Genomic DNA, 15,937 nt, shown 5'->3' with positions numbered 1-15,937 from the left:
GCAAAGTTCATGAAAGGGAAGATGGGGATTAGTTGAAGCAATAATTTTCTCGAAAATATATCATTACAATGTGAAACACCTGTGGCGGGATGAGAGCGAAGAGAGATATGGCTAAAACTTTTGTTTTTTGCTAAAATGTAAATCTATTGTTAACTCATTCTATTGTGTGGGGGAGCGGTCCTGTAAATCCCTCGTAGGGAGGGCTTAAGCCGAGAACCTAAGCCCCCTCTGAATAATTCTGTATAAATTAGGATCGATGTTCTTTGCGGTTGCGAGGTAAATAAGAAGGACGAGCAACGACCTTATGTAGGAAACGATCAAAAGCGACGGAAGATAAGGGGCAAAGAAAGACCATGGCTTAGGAGAATTCTATTCTCCGGAGGATTCTTTTCGATAGGTTTGCAAGAGTAACCGTGCACTCAGAAATAATATTTACTATTAATTTAGAGTATATTCAAATATATATATAATTTCACTGCTGCGAAGAATCGAGTGTGCAGTAATATTTGCCTGTTGTACACTAGACTTCACATAACTTCCATAAAATATTCCTTGATATTGTTTCTAAAACTTTTACTTCGCTTTTTCGCTGATTTCTAGTGATTAAAATGATAAAATAAATAAATGGAGCTGTTTCTATAAAACCATAAAGTATGAAAATGATTGATTTACTCGGTATTAATAATCCAGTAACGTTACATAAATGTTTAACCGAAACAGCAAAAGAAGTTTCCAGGAAATGCGTTGAGTACTGAATTAATTTCTAAATACAGCTTGTGTAGTTCTGAGAATTACTTTTTCATGAATCTGAAATACAGAGAGAATTCAATGTGCCAGTTAAAAACCCCTTTTTAGTGATCGATAACAATGCTCTCCTTCTATAATTTTCTGTCAAATACGATTATGCCGTAAAAAATGCCAACGAATAAGCAAATAATGTTACCTGTACATGCTGAAAATATATTAGAGCCTCTTTAACCCAGTCGGCATATCATTAAAAGTTTAACGATTTCTAGTGCATATGACAAATGGAAGGTCTAGCGTCTGACTTCAGATTTAAGTGTTTTCAAGACTTTTTACGAAAACCATGCACACTGCGTATATATTTAAGTAAATTTGAGATTAGCTCTTATTCATGACTTGTACAGAAAGTTTTCCACGTGAGCAACAGGCTTTTGCATTTGTGTATCTAATCTTTTTCTCAGACGTTATTTTGAGGCCTGGATTATTCTTTGATAAAATGCAGTGGTTGAGTTCATTTACCCAGCAAGTGGCACTTACCTCACGCTGCCGTTTACTTACTAAGGCGTCCGTTGAAATTGTCGTCGGAGTAGCAGCCATGCCGGTACATACGTAAGCACTCAGAGAGGCTGGGCGAGGTTGTCGACCCATCTCCCGCTAAGGGTTGCGTGACCAAATCCTCAGCGAGGAGCTTCAAACGTGTAAAAGAGTCTCATATTGCCCCCGAAACGGACCATCCAGATTCCACTTGACCCGCTATTTGCCTTCTGCAACGACGAAAGGCATTGCCAAGGGATATTGTTATTTCCTTATTTAATTCCTGAAAATAAAAATGTCCCCTAGACTGTAAATGGTGTAGGTAATGAAAATGATGGTCGAAATTTTCCCTATGATTTTAGAGGATGTCGAGATGTTTTCTTTCTCATTAGAATCCCACGATTACAATAATTGACAATGAGATAGCATGATAAATTGATTTTAAAAATCAAATGTATTCTGCTACTCTCCTCTTTAATTCAAGTCTCTACCAGGTTTTAGTTCTTTTTATACCTTCTTAGAGAGCCTATCTGAAAAAAAAACTCCCCTGTAGAATTTATTTATCTAAACGTGGCAGCATTTCAATTCGTGAAATGCCAACGCTATGGTAAAGTCGGCAACCTTGTACCTTAGTTTATCAACACTTAGTTTAAAATTTATTAACATGAAAAAGGAAATGTGTACGATATTGCCTTCAACAATTCATTTTGATTATAAATGATAATCTATAGTAGTTATTTTTCTCCAATTACAAACGATGCAAACGGACAACCATAATTGTGGCTCATAGATCCTTTCTGAAAAACCTTTCTCGGTATTATGTACCAATATTTAACGTATTTATTCAAAAATATCATCAAAAAACTCCATTCAAGGTTACTGTGTACATTTAAAGAATAAATGATGAATGAATTAATGAATTAAACATCAATAAATTTTGTATTTTCTCTTCCATTATTTATTACTGACTCGAAATTTTCACGGACATTTTTACTTCCGTACCCTATGGATAATTATACTGAAAGATAATATAGATGGTATTCGCTTTGCCTATAATCAGATAATTCTCTTCTGTGCACTGTTGGAACATTAGCGAATGAGGTAATAATTCCGAAGGTATTTGAAGAGCAAAATCATCTCGAATTGGGGTCATTGTTGTTAATGCCAAGTACAAATGTCCCCAAACATTGGTAAGTCTCCCGCATTCCCTAATGTGTGTTTTCTCTTAATGTTCTATGTGTTTTGTAACTCTGTGTAGTCAATGTATGGTTCGAGTATGCCTGTCGTGTTTTAATTGCAATGTTAAACATTACTAAAATGAATGATATAATCATTTGACGAAAGTTATATGTTAATGGATGTATGTGTATCTGTGTGTGGGTGCGTGTGAACAAGAGCGAACGGGAAGGGAAGTCTCCGTGATGAATGGCATGCGCCTAGTTTTTACCTTGCTAAAGAATTTATGCCGCGCTTTTTAAGAGTAACAACTTTAAAAGTCCATTTGAGTTTATGTGGTCGGATAGGTGAGCTTAATTCGAGCATGTATTTACGGGTAGTGTCCATACGTTTTGTGCAGATATTGCGGCTAATCCCAGATTAAAGCTATTACGGTTTGTAATGCTTGTTTTGTTCGTATTGCAGCTTACACATTACAGCTCAGCTATGAAAATTTCGAGAGCGATGAATTAAAAGTAATAATAGTAATATATGTCAGACAGAGGCGTAGTAACTGGAAAGAATAAACTATACATTTTCCAGTTCTCGGTGAAGGAAATCGGAAAGTCATTTTACATTACAAAGCAGTATCATAGGAATGGATTCATTTTTTATCTGGTGGAATTTCTTTTTGACAATACAAATTTGCCCCATTCCCTTGTCATATACTACTAAGCCGGCCTCTTAAAGTAAATAATTCAACGAAAACGCCATTTAGTAGTTAACTCAAGGAGACTAAGAGTATTTCATTGAAAATAAACACAAGTTGCCAGTCAGCCGCGATTGGATGTGATTTAATCAATTAAAATTCAAGCAATAAATATTCAAGGATTCCTTATTTTTTTCACTATCATGAAACTCATTAATTAGAACATTATTAATTTGCTTGTTTGCGTATTGTTAAACGTATATTCATCAGTAGGTGTGGATATATATATATATATATATATATATATTTGTATATATATATATATATATATATATATATATACAAATATATATATATATACATATACAAATATATATATATATATATATATTTGTATATATATATATATACATATACAAATATATATATATATATATATATATATTTGTATGTATATGTATAAATATATACAAATAATTATATATATATATACATATATTTATATGCTCATAATAAAATACGGTCAACTTCTACGTATAAAGTTGACTCTATCGATGCCCAATCACGAGTGTTATTAATTTAAATCTTTAGAAATTTCTTCTAGGGCTAAAAAAATTTAATTATACCTTCAGTTTTTCAACATTTGTATCGAAATTATATGAAAGTATAATTTAATTATGTGTAATTCAATTATAAATAATGAAATGAATTATTTGACTAAGTTTGTTTGTGTATAGCTTATCTTTTCTCACCACTAAAAAGTAAGGTTCGGGTGATGAATCGCTTTAAATATACGTAATAGCAATGTTTTGGTTGATATATATGCCCGTTCAAAATTTTATTTCCAAAAAAGTCAATAAATTTCGAGATATAATTTGGGCTCCAAATTTTTGAAATGCTTTCTTGATCATCCGAATAATCCACGCGCCGTAAATCAGAATCACCCTAATACGAAGGACTTCAGCGAAAGAATATAATTCAACTGATATTACGGATTCATTCATGTTTTTCATTTCATAATTCATAACCGATTACGAATGGATCATTTTATTGAAGTAAGAATACTTTTGAGAAGAATTATTGGGAAGAAAAAACTAAAACCAGTGCAGTGGAATGAATACATGAATTTTTAGCCCACATTATTTTTTTGGTCATTGTTCTATCGATAGTTGAAAGGAAAATGCCATCATCGAGGCTTCCCTTGCTTTGATGTCTGGTTTGTTTTGTTCAAAATATCCCCACTCATCCTCGCAATCCCTCGACCCTTTCAATTATTCTCTCACGCGAGTCCTATTTCGCCTTCTCTTCCGTTAACGTCTCGGGTACACTCCCTTCCTCTTCAGTTTTCTTTCTCTTTCTCTCTTTCGTCTCCCCCAATCTCTTTCTCTCTCTATCTCTCACTTCGTTTCTCTTTCAATCTCGTTCATTTCTTTACCCCCTCTCAGCCTCGCTCCCCTGCCCCAGTTCCCTCGCCTGCACCATTCAACCCTCGTACTTCAACCCACGTCAATATTACCTCACCGAGTCTCCCTTCGCCCCTCACGCCAAACGCTCTTTGGGCGACTCTTGTGACGTCATCGAACGCTTCCTTCATTCAAATTTTCCGTTCATCCTCATTCTCTCCCGATCATGCCACCCCATCCCCCCACCCATAACCCACTCATATTTTACGCCTGTCGAGAATGCATACAAGCCCCAAGCTAACCTATTTCCCCTTATTTCTCTTTTCTCTTCTCTATCAATCTTCTTCGTCTTTCTCACTTCACTCTCTCTCTTACTCTCTCCATTCTCCTCCCTCCGTCGATCGTCCCAAACCAAGCAAACCTCCTTTCTCTTCGTTTGACTGCAGACCGCCACTACCTTATCCACGCCCTCCTTCCTTATTCTCCGATTTTGCATTTGCCTCACAATTCTTCAACCCCCGGCACCTTACCGTTCCCATCGTATGTACTTAGTAACCTCCTCAACAACCTATTCCAAAGCAAACGATTGATTAAAAAAAATGCTCTAATAAAAAAACTGCATAAATGTGAAACTCCAATTTGACTTGTTGTGTTTTGCTATGCGCATCTATCTTTCTCTGTTCCTATCTTGCTGCTCTCTGTGTGTCTCCCGCAGTATCCCAACACGCCCTACGAGAGCCAAACATTTTGGAGACCAGGATTCGGCCACACACGCTTGATAACTTTTCCGAAGGTAAATAAAGGCGACGAGAACATTTTAAACAGTAAAGAAAAGTAAATAACTCTCCCTCGAAACGAGCACTTTCTCGTGGTTTTTGATTCTGCTGATTTCATTTTTACCATTACTATTCTTATTCTTATTATTATTGTGCTGCTTTTATAGCACGCTTTATGTTAAATAAGGGCGTAAATCCTTAAGTCAGTGCTTTTGGGACCCTTCCGTTGGAAACAGATCTTGAGATTAACAAACACCTTGCTTCTTTTACTTTGCTGTTTTGTTTTAATCGATTGAGTGCTCATCGAGTCGCACTGTGTTATTCAGTTGAACTATTTCTTTCTGTAGGAGTAGACATTTAGATATTTAGGATGACAAGAGAGTTTATGCATCGAACGTCTCCCTTCTTTCAAGACGGTAGCAGTGACATCTCTGCACGTTAAGTTTGTCGGTACCATTCCACTCCCATTTCATCCACACACGTTTGGAGTTGTCTTTGCACCTTAATGGCATGACTTTTTTTTCTAGCATGGTCTGATTTTCCGTGTAGCAGTTGCTTGTCATCTCACGGGAAACGTAGAAATCTATATATATATATATATATATATATATATATATATATATATATATATATATATATATATATATATAATAAATTTATATATACGTGTATACGTATATATATATGTATATACATATATATATATAATTATATATATATATATGTATATACATATATTTAATTGCATGTCGTTGTCCAATTCGTCAATTTTTAAAAAAAAAAAGTGTACCGTTGGTGAAGGTAATTAGAAATGTTGAGCAAAGCTTGTTCTTCAAAGCAACGCAGGACACAAAAAAAATCTCTTTGCATATTGCACGCATGCATGCTCCATTGAATATCACGTGAATTTTTCTATGGCTGTGGGAACAGTGAAACCGTATTCCACGCGAGGAAGGTGAGTTCGGTTTCCTGCACACAGGAACAAAAGTATTGAACGCTAGAAAAGTCTCACGCCATCAGAAATGTACTATCTCTTTCTCTATCTCTCTTTCTCTCTCTCTCTCAAGGCGAGAACATTCTCATTTTAGAAGAACCTCTGCATCATCACTTGGACCTTATATCTTTGTCAGTGATAGAAGGAGACGACATAAGTGCGCCCTGGTTGGTTAGGTGACCATATTGTGTAATGTCTTTCCTTGCTCGCCTTGCTTACTGCATTGTATGTGAATGAGCGTTAAGCCCAATCCAATCTGTAGTTGACTATCTATCTGTCTCTATCTCTCTCCTACTATAGGCAGTCAAGTAATAATAATGTATAAGACCCAATTTTCCGTGGTAACGTAGGATTGAAAATTTTAATCTGTACATATATATATAAATATATACATACATATATTATTTTTATCATATATAAGCAGCATATTTACAACTAACGATTGTTGTTATTGGCTTTGGTAGCATGTACAGTATTTTTCCCGTCGTAATATATCATAATTGCAAGCGTAATGATGTAATTGTTTTATATTGTCTGTGGTGATTTTCATTTTCATATGAAGGAATGTTGGTGTGTAGCAAATGCCTGTGTAATACTAATCCTCATTCCTTGAAAGGAATTTCCAAATTTAACAGAGGGCATATGCCATGCTATTTTTGAAAATATTTTTATTAAATCTTGCTCAAGCAATTTGGATGCATGCCAGCATTCATTGTCAATGCTATAAGGTTAAATACTGAAACTCTTTCAAATATTTCTCACTGATTAAAAAGAGACGTTAAAAAAATTTGTTGGTAAAAACCTTTATCAATTTCCCACAAAGTTCTCAAGTGTCAAATTCAATATATATTGCTTCATGTAACTTTCTAGAGTTAAACAATACGGTCTTATCAATTACATTTGTAATATGTCCACTTTATGTCAACATGTTCAATCTATTTGGTAATGAGTATTCACAAGTAAAATTAATGTTACTAAACCTATCGATATCATTCTTGTAAAATTAATTCAATGTTACAGTAAAAATTAAGGGCTTTAAAATAGAAACAGATAAATTAGCAAGTTGTATAACGTACAAATATTGTTAATTTTATTGACAATAAATTTACTGAATTTTTTAGTTACGACACATTTATACGATGAAATAAGATTTTTAAAGGTAGTGTGGATAAATTCCAAAGTCCTTAACAATATTAGTTCATAAAGATAGTATTGATATTGTAAATAAATTTTCATTAGAAATGGGCTATCTTAATGGGATGTAGAGTTTCACGGTATGTAATCAAATCATTTCAATTAAATAATAATAAATTCTCCATCAAGGTGATTTCTTGAAAAATATTTTCTGACCACATAGCTATAACTGTTGTGCGTCTCCTTGTTTAATTTGTGATCAATGTTTTCTTGCGAGTGCACCAGCATTACCGCTGTCTGCCTCGAATTAATTAAGCTTTATTAAAAGTTACACCCTCCTGGAGCATTAATTTGGAGCTCCAACAATTAATTCAATTGCTAATACGAAGAATCATATTTTATTGATCATTTTGCATACTCAATATTTCCTTCCATCTCTACGTTAAAAACGGCATTATTTTCAGTACGCGTTATTGACTGGCATATGATTATCAAAACTGCCGCCAAAAGAAAGGGACGAGGGTGTATTTGAAACTCAATTTCCCGTTCGCCATGGGGAATAAAGTGATACATGTAAGCGATTGATTATGATTCTCAGCACGCTTTGTTTCACATTTTATGGCATGGAATATCTCTCTCCCACCCACTCTCACCTCCACCACACTGTTCCACCCTCCCTCTCCGACCTCCCCGAAAAAAACCCTTAAAAAGATATTACAATTACGGTAATGATTCTGATTTCTCCCCCGCCTCCAATTCTTCAACCACCTCTTTTCTTCAACTTGGTCTCTTTGTCTTGTCTCTCCCTCTCTCTCTCTTCCTGCTCCCCGCACTTCCTCTCTCTCGCTCTCCGGCCTACGCTCGCCTCAACCAAAGCTGCCGCCAGGAACCACAGGCAAATCCAGGCCCTGCAGCAGCAGTCGTCGCAAAAGTCCTTTCCGAACGTCGCCTCCGAGTCGGACCTCGCGAAGTACCGCGTGACCGCGGCCCCGGGCTGGGAGAGGAGGGACAGGAAGTCACCGTCGCTCAGCAACGTCCCGTCGGACAGCCTTCGTCACAAGGTGAGTGAGATGTCTGGGAGTGTGCGTCCTCTTCCGCACCCTCCTATTGCCGCCCACCACCTTCCGACTCCAGAGAAGCGGTCCGACCGCGCCCGTCACACCGTCATCATCATCGCGCTAGTTCCAAAATCCGCCGTGAGTATCGGCACTCCTGGTGTCACTCACGCACCTACCAAACATCTTTCTCTATCTCCGATCGGAAGTCGAGGGGTGAGGAGGGATGGGCATTGAGTGACGAGGCAGCGTTCGCGTGCCGTCAATTTAGAGTGGGTACTCGCGCTGCTCGTTCTGCCGGAGGGTAAATACTTCTCCGAGAGAACGATGCGATGAAATACTCATGTTCCTTTCAATATAATTTTCTTTTTTTACAGAAAACTGACTGAACGTCCAAAAAAAGAAATTTTCCGCTAGAAATAATTCATTGCAACTGAGATGTCAATTTATTTCATTGTAATTAGGTTTGTTGAAACCTAGGGCGCAATAACTGAAATAAATGCAGTATAAAATTGAAATTTTGCTCGTTCAGTAATCTCCAATTCCATCTGATTCCAATCAATTCGAGATCAAAATAAGTTGAGAGTAAATTGACCGGACAATTTCCAGTAACAAAAATCACAAGGTGCTTATTCCTTATTTGGAATCGGCCTAAAATTTTAAATAAACTATAATCACTATTCTTTTAGAAACATGGCATCTAATTTACAATGGTCGTAGTCGAGAAGTCACCCCTTTTTTCATTCTTGCCATGTATAAAATTTGAATGCCATCATCCAATTTTCCCAAAGCACAGAAAACCAAAATTCAACTCGAAGTTGGTACCCTTGCCCTTACTTAGCTCATATTCTAGATAACGTATCTCATTGTGATGCGAGACGGACCAGATTCTGTACACCGATATGGAAATTTTTCAGGTTCTCTTCGCTTTAAAATATTTTTGAAATTTGGTATGATTATAAAATTACAACATTTTCATAGACCAATGTATTCCGAGGTTGAAATTTTTCATGAGAAAGTTTTTAATGAAATTTTAACAATCGCAAGAGCCCAGAGCAAAATTGTGAAACACGTGAACATATTTAGTTACTCTTTGCAATTTTGTAGTGCAAATGAATTGTCAGAATAACGGTTTAGCATTGGCTCATTTTATTATACATTATTTGAATTAACGAAAATATTCCATTAATTTAATTCTTTTCTATTTTCAATGTTTAGTGTTTAATTTCACATTAGGTGTTGATATTACGTGATATTTGCATTAATTCAAATGGCCTAAAATAATCAGTAAATTTTTTGCGGTTTCGTTTTATCTTTCTCTAATATGTATATTCATAAAGTGTATGTTTGTTTGTATGAACTCATTCATGGCAACAGTATTTATGGTGTTTATAGATATATTTGGGCTGTGAGCGTAAGAAAAAGTTTGACTTACCACCATAGTCATCTTAAAGAGAGGATTTTTTTCTAAATAAATACCCAGGATATTACCACACCAGTTTCCTTGTAAATTATAACGACTATGAATTCACATTTAGGGAGAAAATGAGGCTTCCATTATAAATTATATTTGGAGATATACCACCTTTTTATTTAATCAATGTAATTTGACTATTTCGGTGAATATTATTTTTAGCGAAGTTTCTTTCTAAAAGCGCACATCATTCAGTATTTTCCGTGCATAAAAGTCTTAATAAAATTAATTTGGTACTCTGGGGTCAAATTTTTCTCGGAGTTAGCCTTAACATTTTATTCCTGTGTATATATTCTAAATTAATATATCTGTTTCATGAATATAATCCCTGCGAATATTTCAAGCATGTGTTGAATAAATGCTACTGTTGGAAGAGTTAAAAATTGAGCAATTATAGGAAATTTGTTATCTGCCGACTGCGGAATTTCGGACTCAGATGGTTTTCCTTGGAGTCCTATCGACTGGACTGCACTTTTCATCTCCCATACGTGCAGCATTAGTTTTTCATTTCATTCAGAAAGTAAAAATATAAACCATATGTAGCACAGTGAAAGGAACTGGACAAGAAAACTAATGTATTTTGAGCCCATTCCTTTTTTTGTGTCCTTTGTAATATCACTTATCACTGTCATCGTGCAATTGTTTCGTTATTCATTCCAAATTTGATCTTATTCCACTAGAATGGCATTTTCACTACTTCTAATATGTTTTCCTATACTGCGGTCACTGTTCATGCCTATCCTTTGAGAAGCAGGCTTTTATTTGTGTCTTGAGAAATTTTTTTTACGATCGAGTTATGTTTTGGGTTTTTTCATTTTGTGAAAGCCTTTCCTTACTTGCACTACTCCAAAAGTTATGCCTTCTTCTCTTTTCTTTCTTTCTACCAATATCCTCTACGTTTCCGGGTTTCAATATCATAGCTTTTAGTGTAACAGGATTTTGCACTGGCTAATATAATGGCTTCCCTCGCAGAGAGCCCGGGTTCGAATCCTGATGGCAGGCCCTTCACGGTAGTTTCCCGGTCCCCACTTGAATTGCTTCACAGAGAGCACTTTGAGTGAGTCCGCCGCCCGTCGGATGGGACGTTAAGCTACAGACCCTTTGGCGCCTTTCGTCAATGAGTAGGGCAATGCCGAGGCTGGGTTGCTATCCAAATTTTTCCATTCCCATCCGTCTGTAATGACGTACATTGACCCCAGCTGTCGGTCGCCTCCCACAAAGCTTCTGCTACTACAACTATCATAGCATGAATCTTCTTCTTCTCTGTCCCTGTCATTTATTTTTGGCTGGCTAATCTTTTCCTTCAAGTCTTGCAGTTTCAATACTTTCCCCAAGTTAAAAATTGTCCTCAATATATCTCCAGCTTTGTCTGCCTCTAATTATTGGTCATCAACAATACTTTACCCACTGTTATCATATCGCGTAAGTTCGTGCTCAGTCAGTGTTTCATTTGGTTTGATTACTTTCCTTCTCCATTTAGACGTTGAAAGTTTCGAGTGAAAGTGCACATCCTTGTTTAACACATCTCTTTATTCCTGCTTCTTTGCTACTGAATCCTGTTTTTACTGCAACAGTTTGGAGTTTTAAGAAACTGAATCATTTTTCTCTTCTTTGAAGACAACTACATATCATTCAGGAATTGAAACACTCTTTTCTATTTACCACTTTCGGAAGAATTCTACGATTGCATTGAAAGTTGGAAATAACTCTTTCTATTCTCTTATTTTAGCTTCAAAAATAGCTTCTCTAATGTTCTTGCGTTACCTAAAAAAAGGATGAGTTTCCATGGAGGGACTTCTTTGGACCCTGCTTCAATCTCCGACGTGCTATCTCTTGCCAAAATCTTTGGCGCATGTGGCGTTAGACTAAAAAGATCCGGCACTAAATTTTTCAAATTTACTTGTTCTCTTCTTTCCGGGAATGGATATCTCTAAGCTCTTCTAGAAGTCCATCGGTAGTTTCCAAGAAGCCTCCATGACACAGACTAATCTGTAATGTGGAGTTAAAAATGTTTGCTATTATTTTTAATAAACTCTAAGTGAACATAATTTATTTCCGGAATCTTGTTTACGCGTCTTCACTGTATCTTAAGTTCCAGCAATTATTCCTTTCGTCTTATTTCGAGCTGTATGAATTCTTGGAATGTATTCCTGGAGGTGGTCTCTCACTGTTCTTTCCCCTCTCTCATAGTCTACATCAACCTACCCGCGATGTACCTCATTAGAACTATGTTACATTTATTTTTTATTTATCTTTCCAGGGTTTGTCTCTTCTTTCGGCTAATCTCATAAACTACTATTTTTATATTTTTTCTTCATTTCACAGGATTTTATTCTTTTTATCGCTCTTAAAATATCTCTAGTACTTTCTCGAGGACTTTCTTCGGAATTTTTTCCTTTTACGTACCGTTTTCTTTGCCTAAGTATCATATTTTCTCCAAAGAGCACACGCTAAATGTTCCATTTTCATATTTCTTTCAAGTATCTTTCAAATCGCAAGAATCAGCTTAGTCCATTTCTGTTTTTTTAATTAAGCCTATTTCAGTTTTTCGAAGCTTTCTTTCACCTTGCAAGCGTTCGTGAAACATGTGATATTTTTACCCACGCAATTTTTACGTGATTATCTCGCCTCTCAAATGTCTGATTCACCAGAGTGTAATTGAGTTAAAAACTTTCCCGCCCTCTTGGCATTTTTCAGGTATATCCGCCTAAGCAATGAATTTCAAACAGGGCGTTTCCTACTATTTAAATTGCGTGCCGAATACCATTAGCCTCTCTCAGCTCTCATTCCAAAATATGATTTTAAGGAGTGATTGTTTTTCGTTCTCTCTGACGATATCTCCTCAATCTAATAGGATTATGAGGGTTAATGAATACCCCTCGTACATCTTTTATCAACACCGTGAAACCTTCGCAGATCCTTTTCACTCCCTCATCACCGAATTATGTTGCTCGCGCGTACTTCTGTGTCACTGACTTGCCCGTTTAACTCCATCCATCATCCCATCTCTCTTATTACAAATCGTTCATTTTACCCCGTTTTATGTGTATTCCGTCAATCGTCCAAATTCTATATATCCATTTCTGTATTTAAGCTTAAATTTGTCTGTAGCTCCTCAAGCAATCTCTTTCTTTAGAGATTTCCATTTTGCTAATTTTTCAAAATAATTTAGCTCATTCTACGAATTTTCACTTTCATATGTTTAAGTATTCCATAGGATCAAGGTTATCTAACGGTTCAAGTTTAATCGTAAATTGTATTCCCCAGTATATCATGGGGTACTACGCCGGGAGGTCCCGAACATATATATCTTAATGCACCCTCAATGGTGAACGGAATTTCCTCAATCGAACAAAATTGAAGCCGAGTCACAGATTATAATCAGTGGGAAGAATTGCAGAAGTTTACATAATTCATGGCAGTGCTAGTTAGTTATTTTTCACATTAGTAGCAAATAAATACTATTTACGAGGCATTTTTTTAATATCTCTAATATCTTTCTCAATGAACGCGAGAATGATCGAGTATCAAAAACCCAAAAATTCTTAGAAAATCCTTATGGGCATTTAAGTTTAAATTATAATTTATAATTGGAAGCTAACCTTCGACATTAATATGACCACCATTGAGATAGTGGTAGGTTTTTAGGTAATGAAATTTCACGAGGAAATTAAAAGTTAACAATTATGCGTAAAATTCTTTTCATATAATGTGTCATATACTAAAGAGCTTTATTCCCATCTGAAATACTTCAACCGGCACGTTGAACAAACGAAAAGATAATTTTGGACGAAATATATCAAAGAATTTAATTAAATATTGTTATTTAATAAAGCGCATGATCAAATTTAGCAGTTTATAGGTTTTCGTAAAATTATACATGAAATAAGTCCGGGCACTAATTTTCTTAAATCACTAATGAAATAAAAAAAACTGGGAATATGATATTTTAAGGAAAGGCTGAAAGTAATTAAGAATGAATGTATGTCTTCTGAGATGGTTTTCGATCGTCCACCATCACATTTCTTTTTATAAATATCTTTTCCAAACTAAATTTTAGCTCCGATCATTCAATATTGTGTTTCTGATTGTTCTACAACGAAAATATTTGAAAGTCACTACCTTTCTTAATAAAATGGAGCATATTAATTCGGTCTCGGGTTTTAACTAAATATTTTTGTTTTGGCTCTAGGAAAAAGTTGCCTGAGTTCACTTGCCAATATGGAGTTCGCATCTTGTGAGCGTTTAAGTGTCTGGTTTCTAATCTCCCTAAGAACCGAATAGAGTACTATTTTTTTCTCTGGAATTTAGTAAACGAGACGACTCCATCTTAACTTTTGTTGACTAATGTGCTTAAATAACCAGTCGATAAGATGCTACTGGTCTTTGTGATTATTACATGAATGTTCCCGTCTCTTAATAAGCTCTGTTCAATAGGCGTAAAACTACCTGTTGACACGTTCATTTAGATATATTCTTTTTTCGCTCAGATTCGATTTAACGACCACTGTGGTCTCCAAATGCACTTCACTCAATATATTTGTGAACTTTTCAGCCAAATGAACATTTCTTAAATAAATTCAAATTAGCAATGAATAGTAGCAATTATCACGGCTACTGAATTTTCATAATGGGATTAAAGAAAGTTGCCCCGTCAATTAAATAAGTTCATATATTGCTTGTAAATTAAACTGCCTTAGAAACAGATTTACACTGAATTCAAAAACTTAGTATTTTTGTCGCAAGTTTTTGTATGAAAAATTACAAAGGTTATTTATTCAGTGAACATGAATTTTCTCAAATAATAGCCTAAAGCCATCGAATTCTTTAAACGGATTATATTTTTGTTTGTATTTTCTTGGTAAAAAGGAAAAACCCTAGTTGATTCATACATGCAATAGTTCACCACATCGTGCGAATCCTGGATTTCCGCTTTCTCAGCTTTTTTCTCCTTGCCAGTCAAAAGTAAAAACGCCCTTCATTACGCTCATGCTATTCTGGTGTCATTAATGTTTAGACATAAATGCTAAAATTTAGAAACTGTATTTGTAATTACCATGTATAAATAAGCCAATATCTATCATAAATTTATATCATAGCTAGTATTATTTTTTTGGCATTTAGAATAAATATATACCTGATTTAGTAGAGTTTAAAAGTGTTTTTAATATATTTTATAGTGTTTATTCTTACATTTCTATTCTATTTCTATAAATATATGTAACCCACGGCTCCTAACTAAAATTATTAGCTTCAAAAATTTGTAAAAGCCGATCATATTTACCTAACACTCAATAGATGATTTAAAATTAATTTAATAAGTCAACATTAAATGAAATTTGAAGAGTAATTGATTGTAAGTAAAACCCTGATTGATGAGCTAAAATGAATTCAAGTTTTTGTGTTCTAAAGTTGAAGTCAAAATGTAATAAATGGAAAGATGTAAGGTGACTAAAAGATGAGTTGAATTAACTCTTCCATTTATAATAATAATTTAAATAAAATGTGTTGATTTAAATATCTTTGTATAATTGAAGTAAATGATGTTTTTTATGATATACGTAATCAAATTGTTGAGAGATTATTCAAAAATATTAATGAAACATAGAATAGCATTCTTCTTGTGAATAATATGATTTAGTTTTAAATCTTCGGTCTAATAGTCCCTAAACGCTATAATAAATACCGATTAATGCAAATTAATGCATATTTTTAAACGGTAATGAGTATTTCCTAATTCCTTCTCAAATTTGAGCAAATTTACAAGCGTCAAACGTTTGCATAGACCCTTATTACGTAGTTTTATTCCTTTGTTGAGAAATTGAAGTATCGTCAAATTCAAATGGGGCATACCGGTAAGTCAGTTAATATATTTAACTATGTTAACCCTCACATAAACAGCCACAAGTCTTCCCTTTCTTTAATTAATCTTCCAAGAAGCTGCCGCGAAATTTTTATT

General features: G+C 35.0%; 1 protein-coding gene across 1 annotated transcript in view; it reads left to right on the top strand.

The window, feature by feature from the left end:
• Nucleotides 1-15,937, top strand: part of sei (potassium voltage-gated channel seizure) — an 858,190-nt gene that overhangs the window by 424,734 nt on the left and 417,519 nt on the right. Inside the window, exons 6-7 of the mRNA XM_071583602.1 lie at nt 5,261-5,338; nt 8,326-8,510. Coding sequence (XP_071439703.1) covers nt 5,261-5,338; nt 8,326-8,510 — 263 coding nt within the window. The remainder of the gene's footprint in view (nt 1-5,260; nt 5,339-8,325; nt 8,511-15,937) is intronic.

The sequence above is a fragment of the Hetaerina americana genome, unplaced genomic scaffold (genome assembly GCF_022747635.1).
Source record: "Hetaerina americana unplaced genomic scaffold, ioHetAmer1.1.p SCAF_14, whole genome shotgun sequence".
NCBI lineage: Eukaryota > Metazoa > Arthropoda > Insecta > Odonata > Calopterygidae > Hetaerina > Hetaerina americana.
This window is presented reverse-complemented; position numbering and strand designations above follow the sequence as displayed.